Source organism: Onychomys torridus, chromosome 3 (genome assembly GCF_903995425.1).
Source record: "Onychomys torridus chromosome 3, mOncTor1.1, whole genome shotgun sequence".
Classification (NCBI taxonomy): domain Eukaryota; kingdom Metazoa; phylum Chordata; class Mammalia; order Rodentia; family Cricetidae; genus Onychomys; species Onychomys torridus.
Genome location: NC_050445.1, coordinates 90,866,200 through 90,889,712, shown reverse-complemented (window position 1 = coordinate 90,889,712; position 23,513 = coordinate 90,866,200). Strand labels below are relative to the sequence as shown.

Sequence of the window (23,513 nt, the reverse complement as noted above, 5' to 3'; positions counted from 1 at the left end):
TGTGTTAGTGGCTGAGGAACTGCCTCCGCAGACACCCAGGGGCCAGACAGAGGAACAGAGCCTCTCTGTGCACCATGGAGGTCCATCAATAGCAGCCTGGGCCTGGAATGTTCCCTATGAAATGAGGTGGGCAGACTCCCTACACAGTGGCATTCTCAAAAGAGCACTTACCTGGGTTGAAATAGAAAATAATATTTAATAAGTCCTGGTCTCCCCATGTGATGGCATTCTTATACTTCTGGTACAGTGGGAGCAGCATGTCCTCCCAAGCCAGGCCTGCTGGAATCAGGCTGTTCTGGAAGAGAGAAAACCATGAGAACAGCTACGGCAAAGCAAGTGTGCCTTGTCCAATAAAATGCGGGCTGCTTTCCTTTCCTCCTAGACAAGAGTAAATGCAGGCGTGGTCCTGCTACCCTGGGTACAGAACCAAGCAGAGCAAAGGCTCTGTGGGTAGAGGTCTGGGGGGTGTACCTATGCATGCAGAGTGGACCAGCAAGTGGAGAGGACCCTTTGGTTTTCTTTTCCTTTTTTCTTTTAAAAAATATTTATTATTTAAGTGTGTGTGTGTGTGTGTGTGTGTGTGTGTGTGTGTGTGTGTGTCTGTAAACATGTGCCATGGGGTACATATAGAGGTCAGGGGACAACTTTGTGTAGTTGGTTTTCTCTTTCTACCTCTATATAGGCTCTGGAGATGGAACTCAAGGCATCAGGCTTGTATGGCCAGGCAGAATCCCCTTTACCTGCTGAGCCATTTCATCAGGCTTTTTTTTTTTTTCTTCATTTTTGTGGTGTAAGATGTGTGAGAATGCTCGTTTGTGTGTGTGGATGCAAGCACACGTGTGTCATAGCACACGTATGGGGGTGAGATGATAGCTTTCTAGGATCTCTGGCCCTGCCTTTTCCACCTTGTTTGAGACAGGACCTCTTTGCTGCTTATGCTGGCCGGTGACTTCCAGCATGGCTCCTGTCTGGACCTTTAGTGTGCTGGGCTGCAGGCAATGGTGCTAAACAAAACACAGATCACAGAGTCAAGGCATTTCAGGGAAAAACTGCTTTCTTTCCTTGCCTTTTCCCTTCATGTAATTAATTAATTTTGGGACAAGGTCTTGCACTATATCCCAGGTTGGCCTTCAACTTGGGGCCCCTGCATTCACCTCCCAAATGCTGTGATTAAACGTGTGTGCCACCATACCTGGCTCCTGCCCTTGTTTCCAAATAATTATTTACTTTTAAACTAAAAGTAACACACCCACAGACTAAGTATCCAACCAGTACATTCAGATAAAAAATTAAAAAGTGTAAATATTCTTTCTGCTGCTCTCAAGATTCCGTTCCCACTTTTCACAGAAGCATCTACAATGAACAATTAAAGGTCGCTTAGCCAGTCTTCCGGAAATTTCTAAGGCATGAAAGTAAACACACTATAGTATGAGATTTTTTTTCTTCCCTTGATTTTTTTGGAAATTGTGTTATTGATAATAATATACTGCTGTGGATATCACTCTGAATAAATAAAATGCTGACTGGCCAGTAGCCAGGCAGGAAGTATAGGCAGGACAAGCAGAGAAGAGAATTCTGGGAACAGGAAGGCTAAGTTGGAAAGATGCTGCCAGCCACTGCCATGAGAAGATGTTAAGATACGGGTAAGCCACGAGCCACGTGGCAACTTATAGATTAATAGAAATGGGTTGATTTAAGATATAAGAACAGTTAGCAAGAAGCCTGCCATGGTCATACAGTTTATAAGTAATACAAGTCTCTCTGTGTTTACTAGGTTGGGTTTGAGCAGCTGTGGGACTGGTGGGTGAGAGAGATTTGTCCTGACCATGGGCTAGGCAGGACCAGGAAAATGCTAGCTACAATATACAGATTAGCCTGTTCTTTTTAAAAATGTATTTATGTGTATGGGTGTTTTGTGTGCATGTATGTCTGTGTACCACATATGTGCCTGGTGCTCATGGAAGCCAGAAGAGGACATGGATCCTCTGGAACTGGAGTTTCAGATGGTTGTGAGCTGCCATGTGAGTGCTCAAATTGAACCCTGGTCCTCTAACTATTGAGCCTCTAGCCTATTCTTTTTTATTTTCTATTGTTTTAGCATGCTGTGGACTGAAGCCTTGTACAGACTACACACCAGCTGTGATGAATCTATTCTTTTAGTTTGTAAATGTATGTGCTCATTCATGTGTATGCTGGTCAAAAGTGTATGTAGGTAAGTGTAAGCATTTGTACAAGTGCTTGTGGAGGCCAAAGAACCTCAAATGTTGTTTCTCAGAGACCATCCACTTGTTTTATGAGACAGGATCTCTCTCAGTGGCTTAGAATTTACCACATAGCTGGCCAGTGATCCCCAGAAATCTGCCTGCCTCTGCCCCCCCACAATACTGGGATGATAAGCCACACCTGGCTTTATTTATTTATTACATGGGTTCTGTGGATTGAACACAGGTCCAAAGGCTTGCAAGGCAAGCATTTTACCAACTGAGCTATCTTTCAGCCTCCTCTTCTTAACTTGAGGTGAATGGATGGGAACTGTCATCTAAAGATGTTCATTTTGGTTCCTTTGATTTTTTATTAGTAGAAAAGAGACCCTGATCAGCCACGCATGGAGATCTGTGTACTCACAAAAATACAGCTTTAGAGCCATTCCAAGAGATCGGGTGTGGGCTTTGAAGCCTTGGATAAGCCGAGTTTGGACACTATATAATTCAGAAACAGAATGCAGTATTTCTGAATTGAGACTATGAAGCTTCCCACTCCATAGCCACCTGGGCTTTTCCTGAGCAAAATTCCACATTTCAGATATTTTTCTCCCCACCCACAAGCCAGATCAGCACAGCCACACCCCCAGCACATCCCTACTGAAAAGACTAACTCCTGGTCTTTGTTTATTTGGTTCATTTTTCAAGACAGGGTTGCTGTGTGTGTAGCCTTAGTTGTCCTGGAACTCACTATGCAGACCAGGCTGGCCTTGAACTCAAGGGATCCGCTTGCCTCTGCCTCCCGAATGCTGAGATTAAGGGTGTGTGTGCCATCACAGCCCAGGTTCTAACTCCAGGTCTTTAGAGGGGATTTTCAAGCTCTTCCTTACCTTGAACTGGGTACTTCTTATGCGAGTCAAGTTCATGAGCATGACCCCTGAATTAACCCCTGTAGAGCCGTAGAAAGGGTGCCGAGCAAAGCGGCTGTACCAGCCTATCTTGGGGATTTCATGCTCTGGGGCCATAGCGGCGAGCTGGGTGGAGTTAAACTGCCTCAGAAGCTTCCAGATATCATCCACGGGCCTCAGAAAGAGGACGTCGGTGTCCACGTAGAGGAGTGAGTCCACATCCTTTAAGATCACCTTTGTTTACAAGGGGCAGGGGAAGAGATGGGGACAAAACAAAACTGGTCAGAAACAATGGAAATGCCTCCACAGGAAGAAAATGCCACCAATACTTGTGAACCAGTGGTGGATTCTACACTGGGTACCACTATTAGCTCCAGTCCTCTCTTTTCCTTTCACCTGATGGCCAAGGCATGAAGACTTAACCGCAGATAGACCTAGCTCTAGACTGGCCCAACCCTGGTCTAGTTTATATGGGGTAGACTTTCAAAGAGATGGAACTGGAACCATCAACTGAACATTGTAGCTCTTTTTTTTTTTAAAAAAAAATTCTTTCCTTCCACAGGAAACCCACTTGTCTTCCCTCTTAGTTCTTTGCTGGAACAGTCAGGTATTGACAGTTTGTTGTGGACCATCTCCAGGCCTTCCCCAAGCTCTGGGGGGAGGGCTCTGTCCTAGGAGTCGGCTCCATATCTAAGATGGTATTTTCAGCTGATGTTTGGACTTGGGAATAGAAAAAGCATGTCATTGGCTGGCTTCATTTGCAGATTAGGGCCCAGCAAACTTCTGTAGACGGCCAGATAGCACAGGCTCCATTGTAGTCAGTTGGCCCTGCGTCTGGATTCCCCTGAGCAACACTGACAACTTAGAAATGAACAAGGGTGGTTGTGATCCCAACATCATGCAGAATTTTGTGTCATTGTTGGAGGTCATAGAATATTTCTTGCTTTGAATTCTAAAAAACCATGAGCTTCTATTTCCCACCAGGCCTGCTACCCATCTTTCCAGCTAGCCTTCCCAGGTGAAGTAGCGTTCCCTGCACCCCTACCCCAGCCTCCAGGGCTAGGCCCTGGAGGGTGAGACTTCAAAGCCTAAGTTAGCAATAATGCCATTTGCCTCATTTTGTCTTTGTTCTCAAAACACAGGAACAATTTGGCAAGGAAAGATTTCACTCTTTCCGAGTCCTCACTGTAACTGTACATGTTATAAACTAAAGGTGTGTGAGTCGGTGTCCAAATCCACACGGTGAAGCCCTTACACCAAGAGTGACAGCTTCTGGAGATAGGGCTTTGGGAGACCATTGGGTTTAACTGACGTCACAAGGACGCCATCGTTAACGGCACCAGTGCCCTTTTGACAGCAGGTCTCAGACACTGCCCTCTTCCCACTGCCCCATTAGGACACGGTGAGAAGGTGGCTGTGACGAATGCCAGGGAAAGAACTTTGGCCCAAACACTGCCCGGCTGGCATCCACATCTCGGTTTTTCCAATCAGAACTGTGGGAACACACGTTTCTGTTGTTTAAGGTATCCAGTCAGCCGTGTCTTGTTGTGGGGAGCTGAGCAGACTAAGATAGTACTCATTTGGATCCCCAGAATTTAACAGTGTGAACACAGGTACCATACAATCCAGCTTCACCGGGACTTCAGCCTGGGGTTATCTCCACACCTACCATGTTAGCCTCAGGTCCTTTCTTTCCTCACCCATTAGAGGAACAGCTTTTATAAATCAGTATATGGAATTAAAAATAACAGTTATCTACCATTAAAAAAACCTGTCCTGCTGACCATCTGAACAACTCAAAGATCCTGATTTCATTCAGAATTATGATGAATTCTGCAACTGAGCTCATAAGCCATTTTTTAACATCTACCACACAGCTGGGAATGGTGGTAAACACCTTTAATCCCAGTACTCTGGAGGCAGAAGCAGGAGATAACGGGAGGCCAACCTGGTCTACAGAGCTACTTCCAGGGCAGCCTGGGCTACACAGAGAAACCATGTCTCAAAACAAACAAACAAAAAACTACCACACATCATCCTTATATTTCCTACTTCCTATAGAAAGGTAAACCTGTCACAGGTCGGTACTAGTCTACTAACATCATTCAGAAATTTCCAATCCTAATGTACTGTGGAGAAGGGGTAAACTCTCCACAAAAATATTAAGAAATGTGTTATGATACATATTGTACATTATATATAATTAGGACCATGTGTTGATGAATTTCTGAATGGTCTTATTAAATAAAAAACACAGAGCCAGATATAGGGGTTAAAGCCTGAGAGAGATCAGAGGGATAGGAACAGCCACAGCTAACCTCACCTCACTAATACCTCAGCTTCCAAATGTGAGATACTTCCTGTCTTCCCACGCCAATATGCCCTGCTGTTCTGCCATCTGATTTGCTCTCTCTGTCCAACGACATCACTTCCTCTTCCTGCCCAGCTCTGTCTGTCTGTACAGACCTCCATGATTAACTAGTGTTAGAATTTAAGGCATGTGCCACCACACCAGGCTCTGTTTCCAGTATGGCCTAGAACTCACAGAGATCCAGACAGATCCATGCCAACTAAGTGATAGGATTAAAGGTGTGTATTAACATTGCATGACTTTTGTGTTTACTTACAATGGCTGGCTTTTTCCTCTGATCTCTAGGCAAGCTTTATTTATTAAAGCACAAATAAAATATCACCACATTTCAGCACAAGTAAAATACCACCACAATCATGTTGTCTTATCCATCCCCAAACCTTCCCAGGGGCTTCATGGGCTGCTCATCTAGTTTTGCTTGGGAAGGAAGCCAGTACACAATTGCTCCAAATATGAAGAACTATTCAGCTGAAGACAAGACCCAGGGGAGCTATGTGCCTGCCCTTTGCCTAGAAACAGGACAGAGACCCTTCTAATCTTCCCTCACCAGTTTCTACCAAAGAGAGGAGGTTCATTCTCTTCCACTGTTCTCCTCCGTTGTTTGTTTTTGTTCTTTTGGGGGCCCCACCACCCAGCTCCCAAATAAGTACTCACAGATACATAGTCTTATTTTTGAATGCCCAACCTTAGGTTGGCTTATTTCTTGCCAGCTTTCTTTGACTTAAATTATCCCATCTGTGGGCTTTTCCCATTCTCTTACTTCTGTAAATTTTTTTGTTTGTTTGTTTTTGTTTTTCAAGACAGGGTTTCTCTGGGTAGCTTTGAGCCTTTCCTGGAACTCACTCTGTAGTCTAGGCTGGCCTCGAACTCACAGAGATCCACCTGGCTCTGCCTCCTGAGTGCGCACGCCAATACCGTCTGGCACTTCTGTCAATCTAACTCTTACTCTGTGGCTTGCTGTGTAGCTGGGTGGCTGGCCCCTGGAGTCCTCCTCCTTCTCTGGGTACTTCTTTCATCATACCTTCATCTCTTTTTTCTCCTCCCAGATTTCTCCTTCTATATATTCTTTCTCCTGCCTTGCTATTGACCGTTCAGTTCTTTATTCGACCCTCAGGTGTTTTAGACAAGCACAGTAACACAACTTCACAGAGTTAAACAAATGCAACATAAACAAAAGTAACACGCCTTAAAATAATATTTGCGGGCGGTGGTGGCACACGCCTGTAATTCCAGCACTCGGGAGGCAGAGGTAGGTGGATCTCAGTGAGTTCGAGGCCAGCCTGGTCTACAAAGCTGTCCAGGACAGACTCCAAAGCTACAGAGAAACCCTGTCTCAAAAAACCCCCCAAAAATAAAATAAATAAATAAATAAAATAATATTTGCCAACACTCATCAGCTCAGAAACTGAGAATCTGCAGACTTTTCTCAACGAGACTTTTCCAACATTGCCTTTCCCAGAATGTCCCTGGAAGCCTGCAGCTGCTTTTTTCCTGTCTTGTCATTGCTTTGAAATTTATTATTCTCAAAGGGCTGGCAGGATGGCTCAGTGCATAAAGGCATTTGGTGGAAACCTGATGACCTGAGTTCAGTCCTAGAGACCCATACAGTGGAAGAAGAGGACCAGGGCCTGCAAGTTGTCCTCTGATCTCCACATTTGAGTCATAACACGTGTACCTGTACACACACACACACACACACACACACACACACACACACAGACTCAACTATTTGACACTTAGTCATCAGGGAGTGGCACTACTTGAACGGATTAGGAAGACTAGGAGGTGTGGCCTTGTTGGAGGAAGCATGTCCCTGGGGGTGAACTTTGAGGTTTCAAAAGCTCATGCCAGGCCTAGTCTCCTGTCTGAGGATCGGGATGTAGCTCTCAGCTACTTCTCCAGCACCATGCCGGCCATATCTGCTGCCATGCTTCCAACCATGATGATAATGGACTAAACCTCTGAAACTGTAAGCAAGCCTCCAAGTAAAAGCTTTCTTTTATAAGAGTTGCCTTGGACATGGTGTCTCTTCAAAGCAATAGAACAATGATTAAGACAAATAATGTCATGGAATTTATGGTTCTCAGTTAGGTAATAAATAAGTCAGGCTCCTGCCCTGGAAACCTGTGTGTTCTCCCATGTGATGTATGTGTCATGTGCTGATAAACGTCCTTCTCTTATGAGTCTCTCGTTTCAGGACTCTGACTCAACCACAAACTTACGAGGATTGAGGAGGAAAATTGTATTTTCTTTCCCTCACAGTGAAGGAAAGCTGAAGTGCAGAAGAAGTATTCTAAGTTCATGTGTCAAATAATGATTGTTGGAGTGGGACAAATATGGCTAGAATAAGATAAAGTTGTTTGCCAGAAGTGTTTAAGAGAACACAATACTGAATTGTGTTTAAAAAAAAAAAAACTAATTTAAAACCTTTGAACTTGAGAGGGTGTTTCAGAGCAAAACCCGATTAAGGTATACTCTACCAATGTGTTAATTAGCTACCGGTCTTGTAGAAATCTACTAGCAAACTGTGGTTCGCTGACTAGACTACTTCCATTGTTTTCTCTGGTCTTTAATCATTGTTATAGTAATACTTTCTGTAATATAAAGTGCAGGTATCAGCCCTCATCAAAACAAAAAAGGAAGAAGGATGGAGGAGGGAGGGCCAGGAAAGGAAAGGCTAAAGCAGAGAGAGGGGTGTTACACCGTGAAGGACTGTCTGTCAGGAGGGAAAGCTGATACGCTGGCTCAGAATGAACAGGAATAGCGTTCTTCTCTATTTGTGATTTTAGTTTCTGACACAAGATCTCACTACACAGGCCACGATGGCCTCCAACCTGAGGTCCTCTGGCCTCTGCCTCCCAAGTGCACCACCATGCTCAGCCAGAATGAAAACGGGGTAATACTTTTATTTACATAACATCTTACTATTTCATACATTTGTTTACCGTTACAGACAAAACTACATTTCATTTGTTCGCTTTTGGTTTTAGTGGAAATTCTAATAGTTGATAGCATTTCTCTCTCTCTTTTTTTAAAAACTTTAAAAAAAAATTACTTTTTGTTTATCTATTTAGTTGAGGAGTGGGAGAGGGAGCAGTCAAAGCACAGCTTGCTGAAGTCAAGTCTCTCCTTCATCCATGCGGATTCTGAGGATTGAACCAGGTTGTCAGGCTTAGCAGCAACTAAGGAGTGCCCCTGCCAGTTGGGTCACGTGGCCAGCCCTTTCTTTTCCTTTCTAACAGTGACTATTTATTTGGTTCAAAAATATGGTTTGGTTCTGAGGACATATTTTAAGGGTTAGAACTAAGGGACAAAGAGGAAAAATAATAAATTTAAGAATGGAGTTAAAAGTGTTCAGTTTGGATTTGGTTTTCTGCCTAATAACTCATGTTAAGATCTCCTCGCTTAAATCATAGTGTTTTGAGGTGGGGGGACCTGAACAGATCATTCGGTTACCAGCGGAGATTTGAGCCTTTCCTGAGAGCCGATGATGAATGACAAAGTCCATCCTTTGCCTCTTCCCTCTTCATGCTCTCTGAACGTTTCCGGTTCTGCTCGACTGTGATGTAGCCCTCACCTTCACCGGAAGCTGAGCAGGCATCAATGCTAAGCTTTTGCACTTCTTTGCCTCCAAATATGTAAGCCAAATAAACCTCTGTTTTGTTCAGTCTAGTTTTTGTGCTGCTGAGGGCCTCATGTACATTAGTAGGCAAGTACTGAGGATGTCTTTCTGTATGCTGTGAACGTGTTGCTCTGATTGATTGATAAATAAAACACTGATTGGCCAGTAGCCAGGCAGGAAGCATAATGTAGGTGGGATAAACAGAGAGGAGAATGCTGGGAAGTGGAAGGCTGAGTCAGGAGACACTGCCAGCCGCCACCATCACCCTGAGAAGCAAGATGTAAAAGTACCGGTAAGCCACAAGCCATGTGGCAACTTACAGATGAATAGAAATGGATTAACTTACAATATAAGAACAGTTAGCAAGAAGCCTGCCATGGCCACACAGTTTATAAGTAATATAAGCCTCTGTGTGTGTACTTGGGGGACACTAGTGGGAGAGACTTGTCCCAACTGCCGGCAGGCAGGAACACAGGAAAACTTCAGCTACACTGCCCTAAATTTCCAGTCCCAAACTTCTGTTCTTTTTAAGTTCCCCACTATGTGCCATTCTGTTATAGCAACAGAAAACGTTCTATAACAGTTGGACATAATCTAAAAGTGGTAAATTAGGGCCATGTTGGTCAAACTCACCCACAGCTTTAATATTTTAAACAATTTTGGCATAAAGGAACTTTTTTAAAAATTGAATTTGCCAAGTTTAAAAAAAAAGTTATCATTATTTTATGTATATGAGTGTTTCAACTGCATGTATGTAGGTATACCACATGTGTGCCTGGTGCCTGTGGAGGTCAGAGGACAGCAATAGATCCCCTGGAACTGTAGCTACAGATGTTTGTGAACCACCATGTATGTCCTAGAAATCGAATCTGGGCCCTTTGGAAAAGCATCAAGTACTCTTAACCACTGAGGCATCTCTCTAGCCCCACTTGCCCAGTTTAAAAAAAAAAAGTATTTTAAGCTAGGCATGATGGCACACAACTTTAATCCTAGCACTCGTGAGGTAGAGAAAGACTAATCTCTGTGACTTTGAGGCTAGCCTGGTCTACATAGAGAGTTCCAGGCCAGCCAGCCCTACACAGTGAGGCCCTGTCTCAGATTGCTTAAAAATTTTACAGCTATTTATTTATTTACTATTATTATTACTATTGCTATTTGGTGGTGGTGGTGGCGGCAGCAGCAGCAGTAGTAGTGTGTGTGTGTGTGTGTGTGTGTGTGTGTGTGTGTGTGTGTGTGTGTGTTGTGTGTGTGTGTGTGTGTGTGTGTACACGCATACATGCACATGCTATGTGTGTGGGTGCACTCATGTCACAGTACATATGTAGAAGTCAGAAGACTGTTCTCAGGAGTTCATTCTTTCACTGTGTGGGTCCCAGGATGGAATTCAGATGGTAAGGCCTAGTGGCAGATGCATTTAATTACCGTTAAGACATTTTGCCAACACTGCTCACAGTATCTTAAAAACGAAGAGATCATGAAAACATCCGGATGTCTACCTTCCTATAGAGCAAAGTGCAGTGTTCTTGGTTACAGACACCTGCAGTTAGTTCAATGGAGTAAACATTCATGGAAGTTCCCCTAGGTACCAGGCATGGCCCAGCCGGTCAAATATCGCTGCCTGTAGAAGGCAGCAGCAAGAAAAAAACGACTGATTATATAGTATGCAAACAGGTAGAGAACACACAGGGGAGTTTATAGTGTTTGTTAAGACAGGGTTGTGGTTCGAATCTTAGATTGTCTTTTAATAAAAAACTCAGTTTGCCTAAGGAAGCCCTGCAGGTCCACTCACAGGCACACTGTAACTGTGTGTGCAGAGGGCCTGAGGAAAGACAGAAAATGCAGAGGAAGCTCTCTGTTTTGTCACTGAGCAACATGCAAAAGGGAATAGCTGCTATATGCTGGGCAAAGCTTAGGCATTGACCCCACAGACTGTAAAACCCTAAAGAAGAAAGAAAAACATCATCACTCCTGGCAGGCCAGAGCCCCATGGGAAGTAGATATGGATGATCGAGCAGGAAGCAGTCCTGGCCAATGCACTCCATGTGTTCTCCTTCTTATTAGTGACGTGATAGGCTATATATGAGTCTACGCTAGCACCTGCAAAGTACCAAGGAAGTTTAAATTGTCACTGGTACAATCAGTAGTACCTTTTGTTAGAATTCTGATATGTACATTTAATAATGCACTTTATAACATGTCATCTTGGTTTTGGTAAAATCTAACACAAGGAACACTAAACATTTAAATACCCCCAAGTCAGTAAGGCACAGCAATCCGTTTTTTGTTTTGTTTTGTTTTTTTTTAAAGACAAAAGAGCTGCACAAATACATGGTTTCAGAAGCTAACAAAGTAATAAGCAAGGATATGACAGGATACCCAACCTCTCAAAAACTAGACAAACAAAACAACAGAATCTTGTTTTAGTTTCTTTTCATTTGTTTTGTTTTGTTTGCTGTTGTTTTCAAAATAGGGTTTCTGTGTAGCTTGAACTTCCTCTGTAGACCAGGTTGACCTTGAACTCAGACATCTGCCTGCCTCTGCCTCCTGACTGCTGGGATTAATGGGATGTACCAACATGCCAAGCCTGTTTTTTGTTTTTTTTTTTCTTTTTGCTCTCTGGTGCTAGGGACTGACCTCACAGCTTTGTGTGGGACGGAAGAATGCTCAACCACTGACCTGTATATACTCCTGCCCTTGCTGTACACTACTTAACTAAGACATCACAAAACTGAATTTTGCCAGGCTGTATGGGATGAAGTTATTGGCCTGGACTAACACTGAGAAAAGTACCTTGTAAACCAACTACACCCCATCCCTACCTACCCCACTCCTGGTCTACCAGCCCAGGCATCCTCTCAAGAATCCAGGATACCCTCATGTGGTAGGCACCAGCATGATGTGGGGCCAGCCCTGAAGAGGGCTCAGTAACAGGGGAGAGACACAGCCAGCCACAAGCAAGGCATACATTCTACCATAAGCTGAAGCAAACTACAAAGACATATGTGCTGGAGCAGCCTGCAGGGAAGCTGGCAAGAATGGGAGAAGTCTGACGGCAGGAGAGAAGGAAAGAAGGACAGAAGGAAGGAAGGACTCAAGGTGTCACTGACACTCTGGTTCCAGAACAGTTTTCCCTGGTGACTCCTCAAGGTAACAATGATCTTTTTCCTTTTTCAAAAATAAAAAAATAAAACCCAGAGCCAGATATCAGGGTGAAAGCTGAAAATTCAGCAAAGCAGAACAACCAGCCACTGTTCTTACCTCTACGAAATCCTCAGCCTAAGGAGAGCCAGTTCCTGTTTCCTTGCGCCTTATATATCTTTCTCTGCACTGCCATATTACTTCCTGGGATTAAAGACATGTGTGCTTCACAAGCAAAGGCATGAGATGTCCTGTGCTGGCATTAAAGGTGTGTGCCACCACTGCCTGACCTCTATGTCTAATCTAGTGGCTGGCTCTGTCCTCTGATCTTCAGACAAGTTTATTAGGTTACACAATATATCACCACACAGGGTTTTACTATGTAGCCTAAGTTGGTCCAGAACTCACAATACTCCAGGCTCTGCCTCCAGAGTTCTGGGGTAGTACGTGTGTACCACTCCACTTGGGGTGGGAGCTTGTGACCCAAAACTACACGGTGAGGAACAGGTTCACTTTGGGCACATGAGAACAGGATAGGTATGTGTGGCACACTAATAGCAAGACACCACATGGCTGGACACAGTAACAATTGAAAGGGCCCAAGATGAAGAGAGAGGTAGCAGGGCTGGCTGTTCAGGGCTGATTACACTCTTGTTTGGACTTTGTGTGAGACGGTAGCCCCTGGAGGGCATTTCCCTGAGGGGCTCCATCACTCTGTTGGATCATCTGCTGAGACCAGACTGTTGGGGACACAGAGGAAGCATCGAGGTTGGTGAGATAAGGTCTGAGAGTGGATTGACTCTGGTGACAACCCAGGGAGTAAGCAGTGGTGCAATCCTAAGTGCCGTCTGAAGACAGAACCCGTGGGAAGGACAGATGGACTGAATGTGAAGAGTCAAAGTCACGGATAACTCCAGGGATTTGTACTGAAGCAATGGAAAACCCTGTTCACTGGGAGTGACGACCTATATCACCCTGTGGCTCCTCAGAGGCATCAGAGTTTGCAGATGCCAAAGTCTAGCTCCATCCTTCCTCCTCCTCTTCCTCCCCGGCTCACAAATTAGCAGTGGCTGGCCTGGGACTCACTATGTATTAGGCTGGGTTTGAACACACACAGATCCTCCTGTGACGTGTGACACCATTTCTGTTGCGGGGACAAAAATATCCTGACCGAAACAACTTAACTGAGAAATGTTTCTTGGGGCTTACAGTTTGTCCATCCTGGCGGGGAAGTCACAGTTGTGGGAGCTCAAGGCAGCGAGTCACACTGCATCCACAAAAAGCAAACAGAAATAATCAAAGTGCTCTGCTCCTTTTCTCCTTCCACCGGCCAAGATCCCAGTCCCAGGGAAGGATACCTCCGGTTTTTCCACGTCAATTAACAGTCAAGAGACCATTACAAAGGCATGTGCAGACACTGATCTCCTAGGTCATTCTAGATTCTGTTGAATTGACAGCAGTAACCTCACATTCCTTGTGAACCCTCCTTACTTCAAGGGAAGGGACACAGATAGCAAGCATTTGACTTCAATGGGAGGCACCCAGGTTAAGCCGAGCACAGAGATTTTCAGTATGCTCTCTGATAGGGAGACTATATGTCAAAAGACGCACACAGGGTACCTGTCAGTGCAATGAGTTATGGTTCATATCCGTGCCCATGGCACATTCAGACAGTTGTCAACCACAGAAAGCATTTTATGTCATCAGAGTCAAGAAGAGAAGAGACAAGGTTTTTCTGATATCACAAGGCACAGGTTATCTTGACTGGAAACTGGCACTAAGCCTGCTCCTTGTTAATGTATAAAAACAAAATACAAAATGAGTATAATAACACTCATCTCTGTAGGCCCACAATTCTGCTGGCATTACCTTGAAGAGGATCATTGCTGGTTATGTTATAATGAGAAGAGTAATATTTACCAAAAGTATATAGAGGTTCCCATTGTGATTGCTTTATGGAAATGAATAAATACTAGCTGAGAGGTTTATTATTTCTTTTCTTAAGCAAAGGAGGGTGTCACACAAAGGCTATCTGTCTCCAATGCTACTTGGCCCACCTATTGCCCCAACTTGGGCAGCTACTACCAGTGACCAGCTCAGAGAAAGAAATATGTACAGTGTACAGTGGGGCCTAGTCACAGACGGCTTGGTTATTAGGAACTCACTGGCTGTAAACTGATTTTCATGGTACAAGTGGGTACAAATGTATTAAAAATCTGACTAGCAGGCCAGGCAGTGGTAACATACGCCTTTAATCCCAGCCCTTAGGAGGCAGAGCCAGGGGGATCTCTGTGAGTTCAAGGCCAGCCTGGTCTACAGAGCAAGATCCAGGATGGGCACCAAAACTACACAGAGAAACCCTATCTCAGAAAACAAACAAACAAACAAACAAAAAACTGACTAGCTGAATTCAAAACAGCCGGATCAGTCCATGTCTCTTCCTCTCCACTTCCTGCCTAACACCAAGGCACTACGATGGTCCCCCAGGAAATCTGTGACATCCTCCATACCTGTCTCCATCTAACCCACTCCTCACAGATAGGCATGGGGACTTTTAGCTTGCATGTGATTTCATGTTGACCCAGAAGGGGATTTCCAATTGTTGTATTTAATTACTAAGTATTTGGAAGTTACCAGATCTTTTTCCATCTACTTCTCATTTAATTCCCCTGTAGTCAGGGAACACTCTGCATGACTTCAATTTACCAAGACTTGTTTTATGGCCTATCAGATGGTCTATCTCTGCAAATGTTCCCTGTAGGTTTGTAACACATGTTTGCTCAGCAGTTGATGGGTGGGGCATTCCGCAAGTTCTGTAGCTGTCCTTGAGGTCACTAGGTCGATAGTATTGCCACAGTCTGCTTCATCCACACTGATGATAACCATGTGTGCTCCATGGAGCATCAACTCCAGACACAGAGAGAGTGGGAGAAGCATGACGGACTATGATTTCACCCACAACACTAGGTCTGTTCCTTTGCGTACTTTTGTCCTTTCCCTTGGTTGGAGCAGAAGCCCCAGCAGAACACTTGTGACTACTGTAGTAGACTGTTATTTTAAGGTGTGTTACTTTTGTTTATGTTGCATTTGTTTAACTCTGTGAAGCTGTGTTACTGTGCCTGTCTAAAACACCTGATGGTCTATAGCAAGGCAGGAGAAAGGACAGGCGGGGCTGGCAGCAGGGAGTATATACAGAAGGAGAAAATTGAAGAGAAAAGGAGCAGCAGCCAGAAAAGGAGGAGGACTCCAGGGACCAGCCACCCAGCTACACACAGCAAGCCATGGAGTAAGAGCAAGATTTACAGAAGTAAGAACGGGAAAAGCCCAGAGGCAAACAGTAGTAGACATAAGTTAAGGAAAGCTGGCTAGAAACTAAACCAAGCTAAGGCCGGGCATTCATAATTACGACTAAGCCTCTGTGTGTGATTTATTTGGGAGCAGGGTGGCAGGCCCCTCAAAAGAAAAGAGCAACAACAACAACAATGTACAATGAACAATTTCGCAGCAATGTTTGTTAAGGGTCGCTGTCTTAATTCACTTCCTATTGTTGTGATAAAGATAGTGACCAAGGGGTTGGGGATTTAGCTCAGTGGTAGAGCATTTGCCTAGCAAGCACAAGGCCCTGGTTTCGATCCTCAGCTCCACAAAAAAAAAAAAAAAATAGTGATGACCAAATGCAATCTAGGGAGGAAAGGATTTATTTGGCATATACTTCGCAGTAATGATCCATTTATTATCAAGGGAATTCAGGGCAACAAGCAGAAACCTGGAGGCAGGAACTGAAGCAGAGGCCATGGAGGAACATTGCTCACTGGCCTGCTCCTTCTGGATCACTCAGTTTGCTTTCTTATACACTCAGAACCACCTGCCCAGGGGTGACCTGGCCCACAGGAGGATGAGCCCCTCCACATCAATCATCAAGCAAGAAAACACCTCACAAGCTTGCCCACAGGCATTTTCTCAATTCAGGCTCCTCTTCCCAGGTAACTAGCTTGTGTTGACAAACTAACCAACACAAAGCACTATGGACTTCCTGGTGCCAGGCAGAACTGTGCACACACTGGCTTCAGGGTTCCGGTTCTGATTCAGCCCTTCTCAGAAAGTCCTTCCAGAGAACCCCTTTTCTTTCAACATAGACACCACCTGTGGAGGTCAGAGAAGGGCACTGGATCCACCAGAACTGAAGTTAGAGATGGTTGTGAGCTGCCATGTAGTGCTGGGAGTCAAAACTGAGTCTCTGGAAGCCCCCGTTTTAATCTATTTCTATTTACTCATTTATTTAACTTGGTGTTTGTGTGTGCACACATATACCATGGCACATATATGAAGGTCAGAGGACACCTTGTAGGAGCTGGTTTTTTCTTTCCACCATGTGGCTCCCAGGTCATCAGGCCTGGCAGCGAGTGCCTTTACTCACTGAACCATCTTGTGGGCCTCAATTTTACTTTAAACACACTTCAAGACTGATCATAGAACAGAGACAGGCTCAGCAACAGGAATTGTACAGGACTTAGAGTCTCAAAAGAAAACTAATATGCCTACCATACAGAGTATTGTTCCTTTGCTGCATGGGCCTGTGCATCAACCCACTAGCCTCTGCTGATAGACAGCCATGTCTCTAGGAACATCACTGCTTTCCCTTGTCTCTTCATTTTAAATGGTTCTGGTTTTTAATGCTTTTTTGTTGGTTTGTTTTTATTTGGGTTTAGTTTTGTTTTTGAGGCAGGGTCTCACTATGTAGATGTAGTAGGAATCTTAAAAGGTACTTGTTAATGAAATCAAACCTGAGGCCAGTTATTGGAGTGAACGCTGGAAGATCAGAGAAGCAGAACAAGCCACAGCTATCTCATCTTGCTAGTTCCTCAGGTGATCCTGTTTCCTCAGGCTGGAAGCTTCTGAGTCCTCCTCCACATGAATCTCAGCTGAACTGTGTTGCTCCAAAGCTTAACTCACCACGTGCTTTTTCCTCTTTTAGTTCCTGGTCCTCACGCCTTATATATACCTTTTTCTTTCTGCCCCCACTCCCTGGGATTAAAGGCGTGGGTCACCATGCTTAGCTGTTTCTAAAGTGGCCTTGAACTCAGAGATCTGGCTAGCTCTGCCTCCCAAGTGCTGGGATTAAAGGTGTGTACCACCACCGCCCAACTTCTGTTATGGCTTACTCTTCCCATTTTCTAGCCACCATTTCTGGCTCTGTTCTAGTGGCTGTCTGTTCTCTGACCCCAGATATGTTTATTTCGGGGAACACACAATATTTCAGGGAACACAATACCCACCACATTTCCCCTGTTTTTGTCTAAAATTAAAAAAGGTTATAAGTAATACAAGAAAAATCATATCCAATAAGTATATACAATATACACAGTCAAGATTACATTAATGATGTCTAGTCCATTAACAGATTCAGGTGAAAAACTCCATTATCTATAATAATGTCCAGTCCAGTAACATTTGATAAACTCAGACAAAAATTTTTTCATTACTTATCCTATCTTTTCTTTTCATAATAGATTCAGTAGTCTACCTTTTGTCATTTTTATATCTTCTCCTTTTTCTTTTTAGAGTAGATTCAGTGATCTACCCATTTATCCTATTATTTCTTTGTCTTTTTTTCTCAGGGTAGATTCAGTGATCTACCTCATATCTATTTTCTCTTTTTCCTTTTCTTTTTCTTTTTCTTTTAACAAAACCTCTGAATCTAATCTTCATGTTCAGCTTTTTTCCTGACCATTAACAATTAACAATTTGTAACCAATCATCATAAACAATGGCTGGCCTCACAGTATAAAGATCTACCTGCTTCTGCCTCCCAAGCCCTGGGCTTAAAGGCATGTGCTAGCACAGCCAGCCATTCTGAATGTTTTGTTAGCATATATTACCTATACATCATACTGGGTTTCATCATGACATTTCATATGTTTACATAGCGTATTTCGATCTTTTCACCCTTTACCCTCTTCTGTCTACCCCTTCCACTCCTGCTGAGCCCTTCCTCTTTCCAGCCCATTCCCTTCTACTTTAATGACTTCTTGTTTATGACCTAAGGAACCTCACTAGGGTGCTTGTTTTCAGGAGCATGGACACCTTAATACTGTCTACACTTCTGGAAACATGTCTTTCCTTCCCCCATCAACCATTAATGGGTGTAAAGCCTCATGGGGAGGGGGACTGGGACTCCATGAGAGGCCCAACCTGTGCAGGTTATCACACTGCTGTGAATTCAAGTGTGCAACAGAAACATCATGGCCGGAAGCCAATGCTCCCCACCTCTCCCAATCCTTCCTCTTGCCTACATCCTTTCCACATCTCACCCCCACTTTTTTCCCACCTAAAATATAGTTTCTTTATACAAATGTCATCTGAGGAGCTACTCTAAGATCATCCTTGATATCCATAATGACAGCAGGTCTCTGCCCTATTCCTGCTTGGGAGCATCAGTCATTCCTGCAGCATATACATCTGTAGGTCAAATGCCTTGCCCAAGCTGACACAAGCCATCCTCGCCAAGACGGGCTCAGGAGCAGACACAGTCAGCCTCAGCTAACCTACCTCCTTTCAGTCTGGGCTTTTCCCAGGTGAAAGACTCCAGGGAGAGTGTTCCAAGCCCTCTGCCTGTGTCATTTCATAAAAGGATCACAGACTGCAGTTGAGATATAAGGATGACCTGGGTAGTTACAGAGACAATAGTTACTGAGCAAAGTTTGGAAGCTGAGTACATGTGGCTATTTGCACTGATGACTGGCAACCTCGGATTGTCATAGATGCAAGCTATGCTTAAAAAGGCAAGAGCCCCACAGTTGAGCACATAAAATAACATGCTCTAACTAAATAATGAAACTAATTATAACCACTTACATGGCAGATGCTATTCAATCAACTATCCCATAAAAATGGGAATGAATATAGTCAGCTTTATTAAGTTTTAGTCATCTAAAATCACATTTGCTTTATGTCTTGTGCTTAATATGGAGATCTGACAGATCTGATATCTTTGAGGAGCACTGGTTGATGAATCTGAATCCAGGCCTCCAGTGTGGGAGTCTGGTGTTTTCGTGATTAAATGATGTTGTACAGATCAGGAGGAGGGCCTGCCTGCCACACGATGTTGACATGTGCCAGCCTTGGCCACTTGGACAAAGTAGTTACTGTCAATATTTTCCAGTACACTTATTCTTTTCCCTGAAGATTTTGGAGAAGATTCTTTAAAACCATGGAAGTGTCCCACTTCGATTAAATTTCCCAGTCCTCATTTTAGCACTCACAGGTTAGACCCTTCCTCCAGTAATTATAAGTAGGGTGTTCAAAGACGATCTCTCACTCCCACTCCCACGCTCTCATTCCCTGTAGCCCAGGCTAGCCTTGTGACCCTCTTGCCTCTGCTTCCGAAGTGCTAGGGTCACAGCATTCACTATATGTTTCTTCCCTCATTCTTTCTACATGTATTCATTGGAATTCTCCTATGAAGAAGAATTGTTACTTCCTGTGTTCATTTGCCCACTCCATTATTTCTTTTTATCAGCATGGAAACTATTTCACTAGAAGGGGAGCTGTAATATAGTATAGGCAGTCCCTGACTTAACAACAGTTTGACTTTATGACTGTTGCATGGAAGGAAGCCTTGCACATTGGGGAAACCCCTACTTTCATATTTGTCTTTGGATCTTTCAAGCCGCAGAGCCTTCCTCTCTGGTGGTGCTTGCTGGCAGCGGCAAGCACAGTCCCCAGTCTGGGAAACCCAGTGTCAGGTGTCTCAGGCGAGGTTAAGAGCACCTGCATCTTCTAATATTTTCAGTGAGCCCACTGAAGTGGATCCCACATAAGGCAGGAGGCCACTGTTCGTTCACTCTGTGTCCAAGTGTTCCAACTCTGGTCCCCTGAGCTCTTTCACATCAGCTCCTGTGTCCTATCTGGAAGAGCCCCCTTTAAAACTGGTGTGTGTGTGTGTGTGTGTGTGTGTGTGTGTGTGTGTGTGTGTGTGCGCGCGCGCGCTCGTGAAGGCATGTTTGTATGTGTGTGTGTGCCATGTGGGGGTCAGAGTCCAACTCTCAGGAGTCAATTCTCGTTCCAACGAGGGCTCCAGGGGTTAAACTACAATGATCAGTGTGTTGGTTTAAATGAAAATGGTTCCCAAAGCTCATATATTTGAATGTTTGCTTCCCATTGGTGGACTATTTGGGAAGAGCTAAGAGGTGTGGCCTTGTTAGTGGGGGTGTGTCCCCAGGGGTGGGGTTTGAGGCTTCCCTCTCTCTGCCTCCAACTTGGAGATCAGGATGTAGCTCTCAGTTACTGCTCCAGCACTGTGCCTGCTGCCACACTTCCTGCTGTGGTGGTCATGGGCTCACCCTCTAAAACTGTAATCACGCTCTCAATGAAATGCTTTCCTTTGTAAGTTACCTTGGTCATTGTGTCTCTTCACAACACTAGAATACTAAGACAATCAGCTTGCACAACACACCCTTTGACCCGCTGAGCCATCTCTCCTGGAACCCAAGGCATGGTCTCTCACTTGGCCTGGAGCTACTCCTTCAGGTAGGCTGTCTGCCTAGCGAGCCCCAGAGATCTTCTTGACTTTGGTCCAAACACACCAATTTATGTGATCCTTATGCTTTACACAAGCTAAGCCATCTACCCAGCCCTTTTTTTCTATTTGAATTTTTTTTTTAATCTTTATTTTCTGGTACCACATGACACACCAAAGTCATCTTGTGTTTTCCCCTTTTTCTTTCTCTATATCTTTCTTTCCTTCTTTTCTTTTTCCCTGGGACAGGGTTTCTCTGTGTAGCATTGGCTGTCCTGGATCTCACTCTGTAGACCAGGCTGGCTTTGAACTCACAGAAATCCTCCTTCCTCTGCCTCCCAAGTGCTGGGATTAAAGGTGTGTGCCACCACTGCTCCATTTTATGTTTCCTTACCCTAAGCCCTGGAATTAGTCTGCTGTGGGATGTCCTTCTGTATGGTGTGAATATATTATGTTGCTCCCATTGGTTAACAAATAAGCTTCCCCCAAGGAGCCCTATTGGAGGACAGTACTCAGAAGCCCAAATCTGAGTGTGAGGTGTACTCATTCCCACTACTTCTGACCTCTCAGTCAACAGAACTATATGGACATGTACCAACCAAGGGATACATATCTAAACTAGTTCTATTACACACACACACACACACACACACACACACACACACACACACACACACACGTTCCCAGTCTGGGATTATATTAGCTAAACTGGCTTCACATGTGCATGTGTATTTGTGCATGTGTATATGTGCCTATATAAATTTATGTGCACCATGTATGTGCAGGTGCCAGGGGTGGGGGCCAGAGGGTATCAGATCTCCTGGAACAGAAGTTATAAGCAGTTTAAGGGTGCTGGGCTGAGTTCTGAGAAACTAGGTGTGGTCTCTGTAAATGATATTGGAGGTAGGACAGTAGTGGCCACACATTGCCACCAAGTGACAGTATGAGGCAGGACATGTACAGCCATGGAGGGAAGGACAAGGACAGAGCAGTTTGGCTGGAGCAGGAAACGATCTGTCTGGAAAATGCTGACTGTTCCCAGGCGAATTTGCTCGGGTTGTATTAGGACTTGCTCATACGAGACAACAGACGAGCCTAAGCCATCTGATGAGAGAGGCACGGGAACGGGTACGGGTGCAAGGGAGATGGGCCAACAGGCCAGTACAATAACTCTTCTGCCTGCTACCACTGCCACATGTATGTCTTGTGTTAATGCAAACATATCCAGACCCGAGCAGGCATGGTGGTACACGCTGGTTATCCCAGCATTTGGGATGCAGAGGCAAGGGGACCTCTGTGAGTTCGAGGCTAGCCTTCTCTACATAGTGAGTTCCAGGACAGCCAGAGCTAGGTAGGGAGGCTGTCTCAAACAACAAAACAAGAAATATCCAGACCCAGAGCACTGGTCTCAAAATGCCTGCAACTTTAGGATGATTCTGGTGCATCTGAATGAATGTCCTTGCACACGTGAACAGAGGATCTGCATGTGTTATTGCTGCAAGCCGCAGGAAAATGTAATGGAACATAGCTACTATCACAAAAGCTACTACTTGGAAAAGTCAAAGACTTTTCCAAAAGTCAAGCCATGGATTAAGAAGTCTTGGTGATATTTTAGCTTTTGTATATATATTAGCTGGTTCCTAAAATGATTTTCTTATAATTCTTTTTTTTTTTTTTTTTAAGTCAAGACAGGGTTTCTCTGTGTAGCTTTAGAGCCTGTCCTGGATCTCACTTTGTAGATCAGGCTGGACTTGAACTCACAGAGATCTGCCTGGCTCTGCCTCCCGAGTGCTGGGATTAAAGGTGTGCACCACCACCGCCTGGCTTTTTCTTGTAATTCTATGCGTGTTTCCAAGAACTCCTAATGGTGTATTTATCTAAAATACCTATCAAGCATCCAAGGCCAACCAATCTCCTGAACTAAGGTAACACCTTGTTCCCTAGGTCAGACGGATAGCTTTATTTCTTGTGCAATCTGAGACCCTCCTTTTCTATTACCAACATTTATAGATGCCTAACTTCTTACCTAACTACTTCTAGAAATGTAGACTGAGCACATAGATCCCCTTCTTGATGTACTAACTGATCATTAGCTCTCAATTGACCGCTTCCTTTAACCACTCCATCTTCAGGTTGTAAAAGAAAGACTGATGGTCAGTGCCTGAGGAAAATTCTTACCTGCCTTTATGACCCTGTAGGAATTCCAGCCTGGTGACCAGGCTGGAGGGGGAGGATTGCTATCACTTGGGTTTATAACTGAACACTTCAGAGACTTGAGGGGATTTAGAGGAATAAGGAGATGGAGAGGAAGACAGGAGTGAAAAACGGAGGACAGGATAGAAGATGAGGAAGAGCCAGATGGGAAAGGACTAGATGGGTAAGAACGAGATGAGAAGGACCTAGATGAAGCAGAATTAAGATAGAACTTAGAGGGGACAGCAGATAAAGGTAGAGACAAATCAGGCAAGAAAGGAGCTAGGCTTGAGTACAGAACTGTTGCTGTGTAGATAGGATTCTATCCCAGAGGACTAAAGTAGACAGAAAAAGAGCTTGGTGTGCTGAGATTCTTTTCCCAAAAATAGTTCTAACTGTTCGTAGTTTCTCTTCTGAGCCCCTGGGAAGTATATTATTAAGTCACACTGTATACCCGTTGGTCCATACACCTCTTCTTGCAAGTGTTCATTGCAAAGGGTCACTGGTGTGGTTCAAGGCCCCTGGTCTCCACTAAGACTCTTCCTGGACATCCCACTGGCAC

At 44.4% G+C, this 23,513-nt stretch overlaps 1 protein-coding gene across 1 annotated transcript in view; it reads right to left on the bottom strand.

The window, feature by feature from the left end:
• The window catches only part of Gxylt2 (glucoside xylosyltransferase 2), a 91,690-nt gene that overhangs the window by 13,120 nt on the left and 55,057 nt on the right, over window positions 1-23,513 (bottom strand). Inside the window, exons 4-5 of the mRNA XM_036182782.1 lie at window positions 3,092-3,343; window positions 172-295 (exon numbers count right to left, since the gene is read on the bottom strand). Of these exons, the coding sequence (XP_036038675.1) occupies window positions 172-295; window positions 3,092-3,343 (376 nt within the window). The remainder of the gene's footprint in view (window positions 1-171; window positions 296-3,091; window positions 3,344-23,513) is intronic.